The sequence below is a fragment of the Brassica napus genome, chromosome C5 (genome assembly GCF_020379485.1).
Source record: "Brassica napus cultivar Da-Ae chromosome C5, Da-Ae, whole genome shotgun sequence".
In the NCBI taxonomy this organism is placed as follows: domain Eukaryota; kingdom Viridiplantae; phylum Streptophyta; class Magnoliopsida; order Brassicales; family Brassicaceae; genus Brassica; species Brassica napus.
Genome location: NC_063448.1, coordinates 52,908,428 through 52,927,401, shown reverse-complemented (window position 1 = coordinate 52,927,401; position 18,974 = coordinate 52,908,428). Strand labels below are relative to the sequence as shown.

At 39.0% G+C, this 18,974-nt stretch overlaps 7 protein-coding genes across 9 annotated transcripts; 6 read left to right on the top strand and 1 right to left on the bottom strand.

Annotated features, from left to right (window-relative positions):
* Positions 1-273: 273 nt before the first annotated feature.
* Positions 274-2,997, top strand: LOC106402239 (dnaJ protein ERDJ3A). Its single transcript, XM_013842933.3, has 7 exons — positions 274-474; positions 608-663; positions 746-819; positions 952-1,523; positions 1,617-1,958; positions 2,041-2,394; positions 2,478-2,997. Exons 1-7 carry the CDS (start codon positions 385-387, stop codon positions 2,763-2,765), a joined length of 1,776 nt encoding a protein of 591 aa, XP_013698387.1. The 5' UTR covers positions 274-384; the 3' UTR covers positions 2,766-2,997.
* A 176-nt stretch (positions 2,998-3,173) lies between these two features.
* On the top strand, positions 3,174-5,088 carry LOC106401052 (mitochondrial inner membrane protease subunit 2). 3 transcript variants are annotated; one of them, XM_022703527.2, is made up of 5 exons: positions 3,174-3,325; positions 3,763-3,977; positions 4,063-4,135; positions 4,531-4,672; positions 4,772-5,088. In XM_022703527.2, exons 2-5 carry the CDS (start codon positions 3,824-3,826, stop codon positions 4,844-4,846), a joined length of 444 nt encoding a protein of 147 aa, XP_022559248.1. In that variant the 5' UTR covers positions 3,174-3,325; positions 3,763-3,823; the 3' UTR covers positions 4,847-5,088. The 3 variants fall into 3 exon arrangements, with proteins under 3 accessions (XP_022559248.1, XP_013696924.1, XP_022559247.1); XM_013841470.3 differs by having other exon boundaries at positions 3,177-3,325; positions 4,513-4,672; XM_022703526.2 differs by having other exon boundaries at positions 3,187-3,281; positions 4,513-4,672.
* Positions 5,089-5,908: 820 nt separating this feature from the next.
* On the top strand, positions 5,909-7,074 carry LOC106401053 (protein yippee-like At3g08990). Its single transcript, XM_013841476.2, has 5 exons — positions 5,909-6,023; positions 6,330-6,373; positions 6,487-6,595; positions 6,674-6,729; positions 6,834-7,074. The coding sequence occupies exons 1-5, from the start codon at positions 5,928-5,930 to the stop codon at positions 6,910-6,912; spliced, it is 384 nt and encodes a 127-aa protein (XP_013696930.1). The 5' UTR covers positions 5,909-5,927; the 3' UTR covers positions 6,913-7,074.
* Positions 7,075-7,687: 613 nt separating this feature from the next.
* Positions 7,688-10,311, top strand: LOC106401050 (cell wall protein RBR3). The gene is made up of 5 exons (XM_013841468.3): positions 7,688-8,115; positions 8,208-8,352; positions 8,469-8,574; positions 8,666-9,595; positions 9,932-10,311. The coding sequence occupies exons 1-5, from the start codon at positions 8,025-8,027 to the stop codon at positions 10,190-10,192; spliced, it is 1,533 nt and encodes a 510-aa protein (XP_013696922.1). The 5' UTR covers positions 7,688-8,024; the 3' UTR covers positions 10,193-10,311.
* Positions 10,312-12,165: 1,854 nt separating this feature from the next.
* Positions 12,166-13,585, top strand: LOC106401051 (lactosylceramide 4-alpha-galactosyltransferase). Its single transcript, XM_013841469.3, has one exon. It carries the CDS (start codon positions 12,294-12,296, stop codon positions 13,512-13,514), a length of 1,221 nt encoding a protein of 406 aa, XP_013696923.1. The 5' UTR covers positions 12,166-12,293; the 3' UTR covers positions 13,515-13,585.
* Positions 13,586-13,901: 316 nt separating this feature from the next.
* LOC106402253 (protein ENDOPLASMIC RETICULUM-ARRESTED PEN3) lies at positions 13,902-15,989 on the top strand. The gene has a single exon (XM_013842950.3). It carries the CDS (start codon positions 14,218-14,220, stop codon positions 15,601-15,603), a length of 1,386 nt encoding a protein of 461 aa, XP_013698404.1. The 5' UTR covers positions 13,902-14,217; the 3' UTR covers positions 15,604-15,989.
* A 676-nt stretch (positions 15,990-16,665) lies between these two features.
* On the bottom strand, positions 16,666-18,933 carry LOC106397977 (josephin-like protein). The gene has a single exon (XM_013838594.3). The coding sequence runs from the start codon at positions 17,373-17,375 to the stop codon at positions 16,974-16,976; it is 402 nt and encodes a 133-aa protein (XP_013694048.2). The 5' UTR covers positions 17,376-18,933; the 3' UTR covers positions 16,666-16,973.
* Between the last annotated feature and the right edge of the window lie 41 nt (positions 18,934-18,974).

The window sequence follows — 18,974 nt, the reverse complement described above, 5'->3', positions numbered from 1 at the left end:
TCATCATATTTGCCACGTGTAAATCCCCGCCTTAAATTAAAACTGAAACCCACCGGGATTTATTTTCCAAATAATATAAAACAACCCCAATACCTTTGTAGTGATTAATTTTCCCCCACTAACTTCTTAACATAATTTAAGAATTGTGTGCTCTTTTGTAACATTTAAAATTAATGGGCACATTCTAAAATCAATTAATAATATTAAGGGCATGCTTAAAATACGCAAATGCTTCTTTCAACCCAGAGAACCTATTTAAGGAAATATCCTCTCTCGAATTTTCTCGAAACGTAGAGCTCTGTGAATAATATACACCGTTCCTAACAAGAAGAAGAAGAACCAGAAGATAAAGAGAGAAGAAGATTCGCAGGCTATTCTAAAAGGATGGTGAGAACGCAGTTGGTGGTATCTGTTGTGCTTGTCTCGACATTGTTGTTGTTGAATGCAGAAGCGAAAACCGTTGATCCCTACAAGGTAAAATCACGATTCTTTCCGATTATAATTGCATATTTGGATGAATTTTTCTGGAGTGCTTCTATAGAAAGGAAAGACTTTGATTTGGTTAGGTTTTGCTCAGAGGTTTCATACTTTTAATGTGACTTTTCAGGTTCTGGGAGTATCTCGAGATGCAAAGCCGCGTGAAATCCAGAAAGCTTTCCACAAGTGAGTACCCTTCTAATCAAATTATCAAGATCTCAAATTCTTTGTGAACTCATTTAGATTGTTATTTACTTTTTTTTTGTAGGCAATCTCTGAAATATCACCCAGATAAAAACAAAAACAAGGGTGCTCAGGAGAAGTTTGCAGAGATTAATAATGGTAAGTATCTATTTTATTTAAGCACTGTTGATAATCTCTTAGTACTTTAAAAAGACTGTTCTTGCTTTGTAGCCATGGTTTAGTGGTTTAAAAACTGAATGTGTGATGATCTGATATATATATGTGCAACAGCTTATGAGATCTTGTCTGATGAAGAGAAGAGGAAGAACTATGATCTTTATGGGGATGAAAAGGGGCAGCCTGGGTTTGGATCAGGCTTCCCCGGAGGTAATGGCGGCGGGTATTCATACTCTTCAGGTGGTGGACAGGGTGGTGGTGGTTTCAATTTTGGAGGACCGGGTGGGTGGCAGAATATGGGCGGTGGTGGTGGCGGTGGGGGCGGTTCCAAATCGTTTTCCTTCTCATTTGGCGGTGGTGGCGGCGGTCCTAGTGCTAGTGGAAGCTCCTTCGGTTTTGGGATGGATGATATCTTTAACATGTTTGGCGGTGGTGGTGGTGCTAAAGGAAGTGATCAGTTTGGTGGATTTGGTGGGTTTGGTGGCGGGTCATCTAAGGCTGAATCTCGGTCAAAGAGAGGTTCGGTGGCAACTATTAAAACCGTATCATCTCAGGTTTATAAGAAGGAAGTTGTGGACCAAGGGATGACTTGGCTTTTGCTGTCTTATCTTCCTTCTCAAAGAGGAACCCAGTACCATGAATCGGTCATAGAGGAAGTTGCTGAGTCATTGCAAGGAGCGTTAAAGGTAAAAACGTGTGCTTGTTGAGCTTAGTTTAGTTAATTTTAGTTGTGAACCTTGTTGATTGATCTTCATGTTTTGTTGTTTGGTTGCTTTCAGGTTGGGCGTATAAACTGTGAAACAGAATCCTCTCTTTGCAAACAACTTGGCGTAGTTCCTCGTAGGGCTCCAAGGCTGTTTGTTTATTCATACACATCAAGTGGTAAAGCTACCTTAGCGGAATATACTGAGGAGCTTGTTGCAAAGAAAGTGAAAAGCTTCTGCCAGGAACATCTACCGAGATTCTCGAAAAGGGTCGACCTGAATACCTTCGATGTCTCTGCTGTTAGCTCACAAGGGATTCCGAAAGTTATGCTTTTGTCAACAAAGAAAGACACTCCTGTCATCTGGCGTGTTCTAAGTGGCTTGTACAATGGACGCTTTGTCTTCTATAACACAGAGGTACGTTACATTTTTTGGCTTTGAATCTCCTGGTCCTAACCTGGTTCACATTTCCAAACATAGTCTTTTCATGATCTTGTAGGTTCATGATGCTTCTGATCCGAAGGTTAAGAACCTAGGGGTTGACGCATTTCCAGCGATAGTTGGCTGGTTATCTAATGGGGAGAAGCAAGTCTTGAAGACAGGGATCACTGTGAAAAATCTGAAATCAGCTGTCCAGGAGATTGGTAAATTGCTAGAAGCATTTGAGAAGAAGAACAAAAAGTTCTCTTCTAGTAGTCAGCCTGGCCAAGCAAAGAGCGAGTCCGTAGAAAAGATACATCTTCTCTCGAGAACAAATCTCGATTCCATTTGTGGAGAGAAGGTTCCTGTTTGTATCATTGGTGCTTTCAGATCCTCACAGGGTAAAGAGAAGCTGCAGTCAATATTATCTAAGGTAAGCAATTGCTCCATAAACAGACCTTTTTGGTTCTTTGACATGATTGATTAATAGTTCTCTTGGCTCTGCTCTTTGTTCAGGTGTCACAGAAGTCTTTGTCTAGACGACAAGCTTCAGGAACAGGCTCTCAGGACACGGTTTCATATTCCCTTGTAGACGCGGCAAAACAATCTTCGTTCTTGAGCTCATTTGACAAATCAGAGTTCAAAACATCTGACAAGGTTCTAATAGCATACAAGCCTAAACGAGGTAAGTTTGCTACGTTTAAAGGCGACATGACGATGGAAGAAGCTGAGAAATTCGTAGCGGCTGTTCTGAACGGAGACATACAGTTCTCAAAGACAAGACAGAAACCTCAGATTAAATGAAAAGTTTTGTTTCTTAAGGGAATCCTTTATCTTTTCTCGAGTCCTGTGGAGGTTCTTGTAATTGGAGAGGGGAAAGTATGTGTGTTGTCTTGAGAGACGTGAGTGAAATAGTTTTATAGGAATAGAGGTTACATAAACATGGAACTGAGGTTAACTTTGTAATTATTATGAATGTAAACACTCTGGAGCATAATGCTTTAGAAGAGTATAATGATGGTTGGTTCTAAGTGAAGAAGTACGTTAAACTCTTGAGATCAGTTCATCAGAGGACCAAATTTTTATCAACCCTTCCAGACCTCCGATTCCGAAAACCGGAGAAAAAATTTAATTAAAACCGGCGAACCAGTCTTTCCTTACTAAACCGGTAATCTTTTGGTTCAAGTTAAAAATCAAAACCCTCTGGCCGAGTCAGAGGGTGTGTGTTTTATCAGCAAAAGAAAAACCCTGATTCTTCTTCTTCACATTGTCGCGACTTCTGGTGTTCTCTTCTCATCTTCCTCGCGAATCCGATTTGCAGTTAGTCGTTACAGTTCTCATCTCCTAGACTTTGTTAATTTCAGGTTATTACCATCACCTTAGAAAGCTGGTTTCTCGTTGCTCGATTTCTTTTTTCCTTCAGTAGGTTCCAGAATTTGTCTCAGTTGAACACTTACAGTTCCATGAATAGATTAGGGTTTAACTCACTTGTTTCAGCGTAGCTTGAGATTATGTTCACTAGATCGACTCATGAACTGACAATGCTATGTTGTTCCACACTTACAACTCCATGAATCCATTAAGGTTCAAGCACAGTTTGAGATTGTGTCGTATTGTCAATGCTATGTTTTTAAGACCGTAATATTTGATTAAAAATGGTTTTCATTCTGATATAATCTTATTTGTGGGTTTAGATTAAACAATCTTTAAGGCAATTGTAAGATTAAATCAATGGATTATGTCATTTTTGTAATATTAGAGGATGTATAAACCGTTTTGGAACGTTGTTAATTTGTTGCAGATGGTTATATGCCTGTTGCCGCTGAGCATCATATATTAGTAGATAGGCCATCTTAGACATCATGGGAATCCAAAATCTTTTATGGCAAGTGACGAAGAAAGCATTCACTGGAGGTATCATAGGGGTTACTATTTCAGATAGATGTTGTAGCGTTGTTCCGGTGAGAGGAGATTCCATGTCCCCGACATTCAATCCCCAGCGAAATTCTTATTTAGGTTAGTGTATGTGAGAAGAAAATGCTCCGAAATTAATTTTGTTTGATCCATACTTCCTTCTTATAGATGTTTAATTGTTGTGCAGATGATTATGTTTTGGTAGAGAAATTTTGCCTTCAGGATTACAAGTTTGCGCGTGGTGATGTTGTAGTGTTCAGGTATGTTCCCTCTAACTAATGCCAAGCCACTTTTGAGTTGTCCTTTAAAAAGAGATGATAAACTATATAATGAGTGTATTGATTAGTATATGTTGGTCTCTTTGTCATGTCTTTTATTGGACACTTACAGCATTGGCAACTGTTATTAAAAAATTAGTTCACTAGAGCCTTACAAAAAGCTGTACCTTTTAAATATGTTGGCCATGGAATCAAACTCTTTGGATTCAATTTTTTTTTTCTCTTGCTTCCAAAGCTCCGTTTTTTTTTCTGGTTCGTTTAGGTCTCAAATAAGTTTCATAATGTTCCTCCGACATTGTGATATATTTTGAATTACATAACTGAGGTTCTGACAATGGGATATTTTATATTTGTGACAGCTCTCCAACTCATTTCAGGGATAGATACATAAAGAGGATAGTGGGGCTGCCTGGGGAATGGATAAGTAGTTCACGGGATGTGATCAGAGTCCCAGAAGGACACTGTTGGGTAGAAGGAGATAACAAAGCTTCCAGCTTGGACTCCAGAACCTTTGGTCCTGTAAGTCCTCTGCTTCTTGACATATCTTCTTCAAAGAATTAGGTGGTACTCTTCAAGGCTTGTCCCTTATGATTGATGTGTATAAACTTGTTAATGCAGATTCCTTTGGGTTTAATTAGAGGACGGGTGACTGGTGTGGTGTGGCCTCCTCAAAGGGTAAGCAAGATTAGTTGATAAAGAGAAGGAGAAGAAAGGAAGAGAAGGTAAAGTTTCTTCCTCCTCCATACGAATATTCCCTTCCTCAAAGATTCTTTATCGTGGAATCTGCTTTACACCAAAAGAATGATGATTTTATCAGAAAGATTGAAAGTTCGATTTTTTTTTGTTTCCCATTTTTTCACAATTTGTAGAACTGCATGCTCGCGCTTTTTATGGTGTGTGCATTTTATATAATCAAATGGGTCTCTATTCATCTCCATGTTCCTCAAGATTCTCTATGGAAACTCTAAAATTCGCATTTGTTTTCTTCAGAAATCATATTTATAACCCCTTTTCTCAAACTGGAATTAAAGGTCACGTCTCAGTGATAGCATATTCACATTATTTTGTATTGGATGTGATACAAAGGTCTCTTAGTTCTAGCTCACACTTACTTTGATTATGGTTAGCTATGGTTATCTAGCACAATTTTGTTTATTGAACCGGTTCACTTGCCGGTTCAAAATTAATTGAACTTAATCCACTACTCATATAACCCGTGGGGGATGGAGAGATAAGTAACAAGTGTCATTTCATTAATTTTTATTTCCTTGGAGAGAAAGGGCCATGGGCCGTAGCCCTTGCTATTTAATCAAAAAAATAAAAAAAAAATATTATAAATGCATGAGAAAAAAATTCGAAACATTTCTCTCTGGGCGTTTCTCCTTCGGGTAAGATCAGTTTTTGGCTGTTCCAATTTCTTCTCTTCTTTTTCCTTTTCGTCCTCGATTTTCCTCTGGCAGTAAGATTTTTTTCTCATCGTCTGGGGATGAAAATTCCTGGGAGATCAATTTCATTTTCCGTTTCTCTCTCTCCTACTTTTTTTTTTTTTGTCACTAGGCGTCTTGCGAAGTACGCAAGTTTCTAGTAGAACTTTTTGATCGGAAACTTTTTATTTTATTTCTCGAGATTAACGCGCTTGATATTTGATTGTGTTCTACGCGTTTGTTGTAGTGTTGTTTCGTTTGGTTTTGTTCAATCGACGCTCCTTAGTTTTTATTGACGGACGGAGAATTGAGATCTATTTGTGTGTTCAGACAGGTGGATTTGTTTGGAGATGGGAAGACTATTCGTGATCGACCTCCAAGGAGAAACTTACAGCTGCAAACATTGCCACACTCCTTTCGCACTTACCGATGATCTCATCTCCAAGGTTTTGTTACTCATTTCTTTTGAATGCTGTGCAATCCCAGAATTGATTCCATTGTTACGTTTTGTTCTAACTCTGTTTGAAACACACACACACACACACACGTTTTCGTTGTTGATCCTTCCTTCTCTCGAATTGACCATTGAGATGAGATGATTGAACGAACACACACACACACACACACCCTCTCATTTTCGGAAACAACTTTGGAACAATTCTTGTTGGATTGGTGATATTTGAGTGTTTCAATTTGAACAGACAGCTACCTGATTTTAAATGTTTCATGATCTGATTGTGTGTTTTTTGCAGTCGTTTCACTGCAAGCATGGAAGGGCTTATCTTTTCGAAAACGTGTGAGTTGCTTACTACTTTGAAGTGGAATCTGATGATATCATACCATTGAATCCTGTTGACAAAGGCTCTTTTATTCTATTAGCAACTCTTTTTATTTTTTGTATGTCATTAGTGTCAATGTGACTGTTGGAGAGATGGAGCATCGCATCATGATGACTGGCTGGCACACTGTAGCTGACATCTTCTGCGTTTGCTGTGGCTCTCTCGTTGGATGGAAATACGTACAAAATACTCAGCACTACTCATTTTTCGAAACAACTTTCTTTATGATTCGTTCTCTCGTTTTTTTCTTCACACAGGAGATTGCATACGAAAAGTCTCAGAAGTACAAAGAAGGAAAATTCATCATTGAAAGGTTTTTGATCTTTCAACATTTGACTTCTTAATATCTCTCAATACTCCAAACAAAAAGACCATCACAAAGCTTACGTTGGAAGTGGTGTGATCAATGGTGAGCAGGTTTAAAGTGCTTGGACCCGATGGAGGGGGATACGACATGAACGAGGACGAGCCCATGATTGGAAGTGACGAAGAATAAAACGGGCCTTCCCCTTTTCTTTTTACAAGAGCCCTGTAGTGTTGTTATTGGAGATATTTCGCAAGTGGTCAATGCAAAATACTCCACAATTTTTTTTTCCGGGTAAGCATAAGTAACAAACCAAATATTTATAAACTTAATAAATATAGCTATGTTTTATAATTTTAATGAGTATCAAAATCGTTTTAGAATTTGTTTTGAACGAACTAATCTCCAATTCTGACACTAACTTTAGGATATGGATTGCTTCTACTTACATGCCTCTTGTAACAAAATCTATATATGAATTTCCTTGCGAAAATATAAGAATTTACTCTGGACTCCTTACTGAAAGCGACACATTAACTTAGTGATGACAACTGCGAGCTACAAAACATGGTTTTATGTTGTTAAAATGGAAGGCTAATCAAACGATGAAGAGTTTTTTTTAAGCTATGTTTCCTAGTTTGTCGTGAAGATTCGCTGCCAGGCCTCCACACCTGGCTTTCAACGTCATACTCGTATCTAGTCTAGTGCAGGATACAAAATGTATCGTACCACAATTATTTTTAACACCTGAAGAAGACAAGTAGCGTTTTCGTAATTAAATATCATGTTCATGGGCAAAGACTGCAACAACGTGTCCCGTGAGATCCTCTTTGCGTTTTGAACCCGATGCTTCGTGTTCTGTTCAAACTTTTCAAAACCATACTCAATTAAATTAAATACAAATAGGAGAAAAAAAACAAGAGAGATGGTACGAATAAGACCTGTCTGGTTTGAAATTGGAATTTTTAAAATTATAACCAAATAATAAATTAAAAATAAAATAAAAAAATCCTCGGGACGAACATCTTCCCCACCTTCTTCTTCTTCAACTCAAAAACTTCCATCTTTCTCTCTAGATCAAATTTAAAAAAAAACGTTTGTGGGTTCTGATCATATGTTCTTTATAGTTGGTTGATATGATTCTCATTGGTTGAAGTTCTAGGCTTCTACCTTTCTCGAGGGTCCCATTAGTGTGATTTCCTCAGATCTGATTGGTCCGATTCTATTTTTTAATTTTGTTTTGGAGTTTTTTTCTAGTTGCTGTGTAAGTTCGGACACGAGACACAGAAACCTTCAATCAAAAAATGTTGACACACGACAGAGATGAAGAACTCTCTATGTTCCTTGAGATGCGTCGACGCGACAAAGAACGTAGGGGAGAATCTCTTTTAACAGGTTCGTCTTATATGTAAAACTTATATAACAATTTGTATATATACATATATGTCTCAGCAAATGGTATTTAAACTGTGTTTTGCCTCTGTTAGGATCTGATAGTACTAGTATCAACGGAGCGCTGACGACTGCGCTCTCTGGTGTCTCTGAAATGGTGTCGTCTCAACGTTATCCTCTCCGGAGAACGGCAGCAGAGAACTTCTTGTACTCAGAGAATGAGAAATCCGATTACGATTGGTAATGTTTCCATTTTTATAAAACAAAAAAAAAAATATCGATCTTGTAATCATCGAATGTCTTGTCTTGTCTGATAAATCTTATCATTTTTGTTGTTGGTCTTGCCTCTTCTTCAGGCTGCTTACGCCTCCTGGAACGCCGCAGTTTGAGAAAGAGTCACATAGGAGCGTAATGGAACAGAGTGATGCTCCCAGTTCTCGCCCCACGAATCTTAAATCTCGGGTACGAAACTTGTCGAGACACTAGTGATTCATGTTTCTTTATAATGTCTCTGGTCTAAGCACTGATTAAACTTCTTGTTTTGGTTCTGCAGCTAGGGAACTACCGTGAAGATATCGTCTCAGGGAACAATAACAAGTCCCTAATGTCATCGTCGTCCTCTGTAGCTGGACTCAGAAGACCGTCTTCATCAGGTAGCTCAAGGTCGACGAGCAGACCTTCTACACCAACTAGAAGGTCTACAACCCCAACCACCTCCACAACAAGGCCTGTGACAACCACTAGAGCTTCAAACTCTAGATCGTCAACACCCACCTCACGTGCAACATTAACTGCTGCACGTGCTACTACCTCCACAGCAGCTCCACGCACCACAACATCTAGATCAGCTACTCCAACTCGGACTAAGACTCAGCCTTCTTCCGCACCTTCTAAAAAACCTTTATCAAGGCCGGCAACGCCAACCCGCAGGTCTCCAACCCCGACCGGTCCATTAATAGTTTCGAGTAAAGCTCCGTCACGAGGGACTTCTCCAACTCCAACAGTGAAGTCATCGAAGTCTTGGAAGCCGCGGGAGATGCCTGGTTTCTCTTTAGAAGCCCCACCGAATCTGAGGACATCTGTATCAGATAGACCAGTCTCAGCTACAAGAGGCAGACCTGGAGTGGCCTCAGCACCAGGCTCAAGATCTTCTTCCATAGAACGTGGCAACGGCGCCATCAGTAATGGCGCCGGACACGCAAGAAGACAATCTTGCTCCCCGTCGAGAGGCCGGGCTCCTGTAGGGAACACCAACGGGAGCCTGCCAGGTGCACGTGGGCGAGGAAAGGCCAACAACGGCGATAGCCCAGTGGCTATGGGTAATAAAATGGTCGAGCGAGTGGTGAACATGAGGAAACTAGGTCCACCACGGCTAACAGAAAGCGGCGGTCGAGGAACCTCGAAATCTAGCTCTGCTTTTAACAGCCTTGGCTATGGGAGAAACCTCTCCAAGAGCTCCATCGATATGGCCTTGAGACATATGGTACGATCACTCTTTAGTCTTTACAATACTATCTCTTTTCATTTTAGTTGATGTTTAAGATTTTTGCACAATGATTAAAAAAATACATTTTATCTTGGTTATAAAAATAGTATTAAATTAAACTAGTTCAACCAATAAAAAATAATGCAGTATTTCGTAATTTCACTTTACATTAAATTTTATCTAAAATACTAAGAACACATTTATCATGCAAAAAATTTTTAATTTAAATACCAAAAAAAATAAAAGAGGGAGTATTTGTTTTCTTCTTTTAGAGTAGCATTGGGCGTGTGTTTGTTAATAACAACGTTACCTGTCGGCTTTTTACGTGTGTAGGATATAAGACGAGGCATGACAGGGAATCTCCGACCGCTTGTCACGAAAGTTCCGGCATCATCAATGTACAGCGTGCGAAGCCGGTCGAATAGTGTCACCAACTCTCCGATGGCTACGAGCAGCACTGTCAGCTCATCCGAACCGAACTTTGACAACATCAACATTTTGTGCTTAGATGGGAACGATGCCGAAAACGATGATCTTCTTAGCGAGAGAAGCTTTTCTTCTCCGCGAGACCAGTTCCCCAAGTTCACATCTTGATTTATAATTACAATATAAATCATATGTTTTTGTTTACTATACTTAAACAACGTGTTTGTAATCGATCATCCCTAAAGTCTATGAAACTCAGGTATCAAATGTGTTTTGTTCTTCATAAATGTTTCCTCACAATGCAAACAGAGATAGAGATAATCTAATAAATGACTAGCAAACTCGGTTTGCTCTTCTAAGTTTTCATAGGTGAAGTTGGGAGATAACATGTACAATTTCCGTCGATTGGAGTCATACCTTTTCAGCATGTTTATGAATAACAGGAGCAGGACGTCGTTTTTTAATGGTTTAGCTTAGTCTCCTACAAGAACCAGTCTAACCAGCAATCACAAAGCATTGTCTGAACATTGAAAAGAAGCGAGATGATTAAGATCACATTATCACATCTAAAAAATTTGATATACTGGCTCAAGGGGTCTACAATATCTAAAGAGTCTTGCTTCAGTAACCGGTGGCTTGTCAGTAATCTTGGTGTCTCTTGATGTTTCAGAAACAAAGTTGTCTGGTGGTGAAATCTCCGGTGCTTTGAGCAACTGCATTTCAATGTACTTTCAGATGCAAGAGGGCCGGTCCTGAGATTTTGGGGGTCTTAGGCGATATTTGTAAAGATTTCATTGAAAAAAAAATTTTTAATAAATTTGGGAACCTATGTTTATGTAATTTTTTTTCAAAAAATTTGGGAACCTATGTTTATGTAATTTTTTTCAAAAAATTTAGAGGTCCTAGGCAAATGTTTCATCCGGCTTTGTCCAGGACCGGCATACAAGGAAAACTTATTCAAAAGAAGCATCATTTAGTCTCCTCTCAGATATGAATCAACAAAAATGGAAAAGATAGATGCTTCAAGTTGTCAAAGAACTTGATATCATCAGAAGAGAGTAACTTAAAACAGTTGAAGAACAACTCTCTATCTATGTGTGGTGCTTATATAGTAGGAAAGTTAACTAACAATAGTTTAAAACGAATCACCAAAGATGCCATTCAGTTTAGTTGTCTCGTTACCTGACATGCAGTATATTCCTATGTCGCAAAGGACAACTGTGTTCAAAATAATAATTGGCATGATTTTGCAACATTCCCTCGACTTTGAATAATTGAAACTTATTAAAATAATACATCAACTATCGACAATAATACTGTACGTCAAAAATGAAGAAGATTAAGTATTTGGAAAAAAGATTTTATGCACCTTAACTATGCTTTCGATTGTCAATGTCAACAGATGCTTCCATGACTTGACATGTTGTGTGGATGAAAATGTAGGTGATACTTATTCAAACCTTTTTTTTCTAGGTTTAATTTTCAATTTAATTTACTTTATTATAATGGATTTTGATTAGACAAAATATTTTTTTTTAAGAAACCCAACGACTTGATCTGTTAGGAAAGTGCCTCACACATCTAATATCTAGAACTCACTTTTAGCCTTTAAGGTGCCTTCTTAGTCATGAGTAACGAAATTGTTAATTCAAGATAGCTAGTGTTTTTATTTATCAATCAAAAGACTCAAAACCAAACTCAAACCGAGTTATTCTGACCATTGTTTGTTGTGGAAATAATCAAAGGGATGATGGAAGAAAAGTCGTCAAAAGATATGTGTCTTTTTTTAAATATTAGCAAAAATAAAGTGTTGGAGAATCATGATCGCTTATCTAAGGTTATGGTCCCCCATTAATTTAGTTATATAACGAAAGTAATAATTAATTAATACTTCTTCCGTTTCGAATTAAATGTCGTTTTAGAGCCAAATTTTTATTTCAAAATTAGAGTCGTTTTATGATTTAAATGCAAAATTTATTAATTTTTTATTTTAATTTATTTTTCTATTGGTTGAAATCTGGTTATATTTATTGGTAATGATGTTTTTATTTAGTAAATAAATAAACTTAAATGTTTTATTATTCTGTGTGTCGAATTCTAGAAGTACTCATTGATATATATCGTAGTCTAACGTAGACTTCATCGTTCTCTGGCGGCTTAACAACTTTTCAAAAGACAACAGCTTCAACACCAAGCACCAAAGCTTCTCACAGACAAATTATAAGACAGCAAACAAAACACGTTCTTCACAAACTGGTTTCCTCCAAAAATGGAAAGTGAAATAGCTAGAAAAGTCACGGCGATGATTGATCACCGGCGGTTAAACCGCTCCGGATCATCACTATTCACAGCCTTTGCTGCCTCAGTAATAGCTCTGATCGTTTTCACGGTCGTCATCGTCTCTAACTTATCGGTGAGAGATATCTCGGAGGTGGTGAAGATAGAGATCAAGACCGTTGTTCCTTACTTACCTCTGAGATCAGAGAGAGAGCTAAGCGCTGGCAAGAACAACTACACGATCAAGCAGATTACCACAGTTAAAGAGAATAACAATCTCGAGATTCTCGAGACTTTTGGAGGCAAAGGCGTGTCGGAGAAGTTTCAGCAAAGAGCAACAGAGTTTTTGAGAGATGATTGTGAAGTCAGTTTCATGATGACGTGGATCTCCCCTGTTGATAAGTTCGGTAAGAGAGATGTTTTGTCTGTGGAAAGCGTGTTTAAATCACATCCTCGTGGTTGTTTAATCATTTTATCATCGACGATGGATTCTCCACAAGGGTTTAGAGTCTTGAAACCGTTTCTTGATCGCGGTTACAGAGTTACTGCGGTAACTCCTGATTTACCTTTCTTGCTCAAGGACACAGCGGGAGAGTCGTGGCTTGAGGAGATTAAGACAGGGAAGAGAGATCCCGGGAAGATCTCTTTAGCTCAGAACCTCTCAAACCTCATGAGACTCGCGTACTTGTTCAAGTTCGGGGGCGTTTATTTGGACACCGACATGATAGTGCTGAAAAGTTTTAAGCCTCTGAGGAACGTGATCGGTGCGCAGACTCTCGAACCGGTTTCGAGAAACTGGACGAGGCTGAACAACGCGGTTTTGGTCTTCGACAAGAACCATCCTCTCTTGAGGAAATGTATCGAAGAGTTTGCGTTGACTTTCAACGGGAACGTTTGGGGTCATAACGGACCGTATCTTGTTTCTAGAGTTGCACGAGCTGTTGAAGGAACGGTTGGTTATAACTTCACTGTCATGACGCCTCCTGCGTTTTATTCGGTTAATTGGATTGAAATTGGGAAGCTCTTCAAGGTTCCGAGAACCGAGAAGGATAGGAAGAGAGTGGAAGTCAAGGTTCTTGAGATGCAGAGGAGAAGCTACGGGTTGCATTTGTGGAATAAGTTTAGTAGTAAATTTGAAATTGAGAAAGGTAGTGCCATGGATAAAATCGTTTCGGATCATTGTGTGATCTGTGAGAAAGTCTCTGTATCATAATACTTTGTAAGTTTATTACCATTGTAGAATAGCTTTTAGACTGTAATTAACAATGAAAACCTTATTGATCATTTTTCCGATTGAAATAAACTTCGACCAACTCTAATTAATCATTCTCCAGGTCTACACCATACAAAATGTATTTTTCTCAACCGAATTTCAATTGAAGAATTGAGGTTGACGTTACAATCGTGGAATTATTATTTTCAGTGTTCAAAAAGGAATAGTCACTGACGATGACTTAAGGCATATCGTTAGGCGCTAAGCTAGCAACTGACTACTGTATAAAAATTTAGATTATCAGCTGGACAGATGTTTAGATTCTATAAATAATATGATATATTATAATAGTTTACAAATAATAAATTTTTATTTTATAAAATTTTATGATATAGTATTAGTTATTATAATTGAAATTTTATATTTATAAAATATTATATTTTTAGATAGTTAAAACCGTAACAACCAAATTTTTTGGAGGGTTTATTATATAGACGCGCTAAGAGACTCGCTAAAGGCTAAAACGTTTTTTCAGAATACTTGCACATCTTATTCAACGTTTGGCGTTTTGCGTTTGGAATGAAATAACAATTGGGCCAGGCCCATATATAGTCAGCGTCATCAGTTACAATTACATTTCTTCCCTCAGCCCAATTGACATAACCGGCTCGAGCTGAATCGTAGATCAGACCGGAAAGTGATAATGGTTTCCGACGGAAGCGAGCGCCTGAAGCTCAACGTCGGCGGCGAAATCTTCGAAACCACGGCATCCACCATTCAATCAACCTGCCCAGACTCTCTCCTTGCTGCTCTCTCAACACCAACCTCTCACGGATCGAACCCCGTCTTCATCGATCGCGACCCGGAGCTTTTCTCCGTCATCCTCAACCTCCTCCGAACCGGACGTCTCCCAGCTAACTCCTCCTCCGTCTTCTCCAAGCAAGAGCTACTCGATGAAGCTCTTTATTACGGCGTCGAGTCACTCCTCCGGTCGGCGATGCTGCCTCCGCCGCTGCTTGGTTTCGACGCTTCTCTAGCTTCCACCATCACGCCGGCGACCGACGGAGTTCCGTCAGCTTTCACCGCAACCGCCGGAGACGCTTCTTTATGGATCGCGCACGGCGGACAGATCTCCGTCTACGATTGGAGCCTCTCCCACGCCGTAACCGTCCGCACGCATCTCAGTGACGTCACGTCGATCTGCCGCGTGTGGGACGAGGCGGCGGCGATCGGATCCGGATCCGCGTCGGGGCTTCACTTCTACGATCTCTCGAGCGGACGTTACGTCGGATCCACGCACTGGACTGATCCGGAAGATCCGAGGATCCACAAGGCGCGAGTCGCCGCCGTCGCGGATTCTCCCGGCGGAGTGTTCGCATCGTTTGATTGCTTGCATAGAGAGAACAGCGTTCTCCAGATCGATAAATCCACTCTCCAAGTCGCCGCCGTCATCGGCCAGCAATCCGGAAGCTCAGCTAAAACCGCCGTACCGGAGAAGCTCCGGTGGATCCCTGATAACGGTCTTTTAGTCGGATCCGCCGTTCACCGAGGAGTGTTCGGATGCTCCGGGTACATCCGGATCTGGGACCCGAGATCCAGGGCCATTGTGTGGGAGACAAGCGAGCCAGGCTCGGGACGAAGCAGCAGGTTCGGAGACGCGTTAGCTGACGTGGACGTGGACGTTGAAGAGTCAACTCTCTTCAAGGTGTGTTCTAAGTCAGGTGATCTCGGAATGGCAGACCTTCGTAAATTAGGCGAAGATCCGTGGGTATACGTGTCAGATGATAATCCTGGCGCGTGGAGTGCAGACGACGGAGAGAGAAGCGGCGGTTACAGCGTCGTGCATTGTTATAGAAAGCAAGTGTTGGCCGCGAGAGGTGGGGCGTTGGAGGTGTGGTCGAGTGTTGAGGGGAAGACGAGTGGTGGTCTGATTCGTAGAAGGAACTTTGTAGACAAGGAAGAAGACTCGAAGAGAGGGATGGTTTCTAAAGTTGAAGCAGGAGGTGATAGGTTGTTTGTTTCTCGGGAATATATGGAAGGTGTTGAGGTCTGGGAGAGTTCTAACTCCTCGAGTATGATAGAAATGTGATCAAGCGGCTCTGTAGTGTCATATTCTCTTACCTTTTCAGGAAAATGTTTTGTTTCTTGGGAGAACAGTTGAACATACTGTAATGAAGAACAGGAAGATTCAAACTTCACTGTTGTCACATTCACCAGGATTCACAGAGTTTTTCTCATTGTAAGGTTATGGTTGTAGTTGATAACTGATAAGAAACTAGGTTAGGTTCTAGTTGAGTGGGAAAATCAAGTTCGAAAACAATAAAGTGAAATGCAGGCTCTGCTGTGGATAAAGGTCTACTCATAGTCATAGAAGCCCTTTGTGGTGGATTTGATAGAAAGAAAAGAAAACATCTTCATCAATTCATTGTATTTAATTGATCTATATCTCCATGATTATTACGTTAGACTTCAAAAGTCAATATTATGTTAGCATAATGAATTTATGATCATATGCATATCTTTGTCTTGAAAGCAAAGCTTCTGTTGTAGAGAGGTACTACGTAGAGCTAAAGTTCAACTACTCTTTTTGTCTTTCTCAACCTACTCAACCTAATGCTCTCTTTACTCATGAAATGTTTTACCTTTTTGAACAAGACAGAGAATCTTCCTTTATGTCTTTGCTTTCTTGTCAGTGTAATAAAACCTTTTGTTGCAACTTCGGTATTCCAGTTTCACACAAGGTCGTCTTGAGCGGAGAGCAACATACATTTTATTTTATTTTTAAATGTAAGCGTTTCTTTGGATTCTTTAGATACAACTGTATTGATAGGTTTTGTTCATGGTAGGTCAGGTTTTATGGACCTACAATTTCTGAAACGCTTAAGATTTGTTATGATGAAAATAATTTGTGTTTTCCTTTTTGTTGAATAAATCCTTCTTTTAAGAAATTTATTGGAATTTTCCTCTTGTTTTTTTCTTAACAAGGATTATTATTAGTGGGGTAAAAAAAAACAAGAAAACCAAGTGGGGATTTTCCATGAGCTTTCTTGTCTTTGGTTCTTTGATGTGGGCTCCTCTTTTTAATTTTAAACCTGGTTTCTCTCTTATGCTACACAATGGAAGTTTTTTTTTTTTTTTTTGAAAAAACACAATGGAAGTTCTAACATTAAACAACTTAGTGTTTATACCAAAGAACACACATACGAATTGTGTAATTTTCTATTTCCCCAGCAAACTTGATCCATGATTTGCAATGGATTTTTTCCTTGTTTTTTTGGTTAAAAGGTTTCAAAATGAGTGTTGAAAAGAGGTCAATAACCTCGTAATTTTTTGTGAACTGAAAAGTAGTTTAAAATACTCCTACACAATGCTCAATTCACAATTCTCAACTCTTTTAACATTTCACCAGAGGAAAAGGAGAGTAGGAGTTCCATTTGATCCGAATCCTAACCGGTCAAATCAAGAAGACCACGTCGAGACAGAGTTTGATCTGGACAGTGAAAAAGAAGAGTTCAAGAACTCAATGCAGTCTTCAATAGCTTCTGCTCTGTGAGACTCCGACTCAGCTAGAGACTTGGACCTCTTCATATAAATAGACGATGAAGAAGAAGATGAAGACAGCAACAATGATGACGTATTGTCGGTCGTACTCTTCCCGGAGGACATAGAACGCAGCGTTTTGGCGACTCTAGCTCGTATACGTCGGATGAGCTTCCTTCCAGTAGGCGAGGCCTTGAGACCGAAACTGAGAAATCCAATGAGGACTACCTTTCTCTGGTCGTGATGTTTTTGGAATATAGGTTCCTCAGTGGCTTCTTGGTTAGGACTAAAGCTTACTCTTTTGCATGCTCCTCGTGACATATTTTTTTTGTCTGAAATTATGTTGATGAGAGAGAGACCAAAATAGTTCGTAAAGAGAAGCAAACGGGAAAGACTATTTATGTGGAGGTGTGTTTTGACTTTTGACTAATGTCAGAAAATACATTGGGGTTAAAATGTAAAAAAAATAGAAACAGAGGGGTAAATATGTTATTAATCTATTTAAAATCTTGAGAAATTAGGCCTCATATACCTAGAAAAATCCATAATTAGGTAAATATCCTAAACACTATTGATATTTCTAAACCTCAATTTTGTCTCTACCCTTGCCCTTCCCCGTGTCTCTCTGCCCCTGCCCTGCCAGCCCCTGCCCATACTTCTTCCTTTTCCTTTTTGTATCTCCCTAAATTTTTTTGCCAAATAATAATCTTTTTCTCTTTTTCATCTTCTCTAATCCATTATCACACCCATTTTTTACAAATAAACTTTTCTCTTTATGTATCCACAGTTGTGGATCCAATAAAATGATCTCTTCGATGAGTTCATCTAGAAATGGTAGGAGAAAAGATTAGATCCTAACACAAACCCAACATTGATTGAATCAAATCTCTCACCATGAACCGAGGAGATTGAATTTCTGCAGAACTTGATGTTTGGAAATCTTATATCTTTATCACCTCATGAGTTCGTCTACCACAATCTCTTCGTCGGTTCACTCGGTCTCAACCACCACTGTACGTATTGGATAGATCTCGTCGATTCAGATGCTGGTGTATGTATGAGCTGTACAGTCAGAAAGATATGTTCTCTCCGACATCGATAAAAAGAACACGAAGCTAACACTTCAGTAGCGAGTATCATGAGCATGTAAATCTTTGCTTAGCTGTTACAATACATGTTAAAGATTTTTAAATGGTTTATAAGATTTTAATAAATAGCTGACATTGGCTTATACATAGTTTGTTAAATGGTACGAAATTGGTTACCAGTCTAACAAGTCATATAACATTGTACGTCACAACTTAGCAGTTACATTTTATACAATATGTTGTTATTAACATGTACATGTTTGGTTAACTGTTATAAAACATGTTATCGCTTTTTAAATTGGTTGGCAAGATGTTAAAAATAACTATTGTTACATGATATATATTTTCTTAAATGGTAAAAAATAGATTATCGTGTTAACTTAATCATTATCTATTCCAACCAATATATTCTTAACGGTTAACAATTATTGTATATAAATCAAGAAATTATTGTATTGTTACTAATACTTTAATGTGTTTCTTTTCTCTTTATGTATTGTGTTTTCTCTCTCTTCTGAAATAATTGCACACTGTTGAGTCCGTAAAATCCTAGAACTAATCGTAATCTTTTTGGAAGGTTTGGAGATTTAAGAAGATGAGGAGGTTATTGTATGATTGGAGTTGGAAACATAGTAGATCATGATTTGGAGATTTAAGAAGAAGATTGATTGATGTGAAATGAAGCTTTAATCTTAACAAAGGTTTAGATAATTGGGAGAGAAAGAGATAGATTAAAGAGGTATGAATTGGGGAAAGAAAGAGAAACGAGATGAAATTTTAAGGCATGAGTAAAATGGGAAAGGAGGGCACAAATATCTACAATGAACATGAG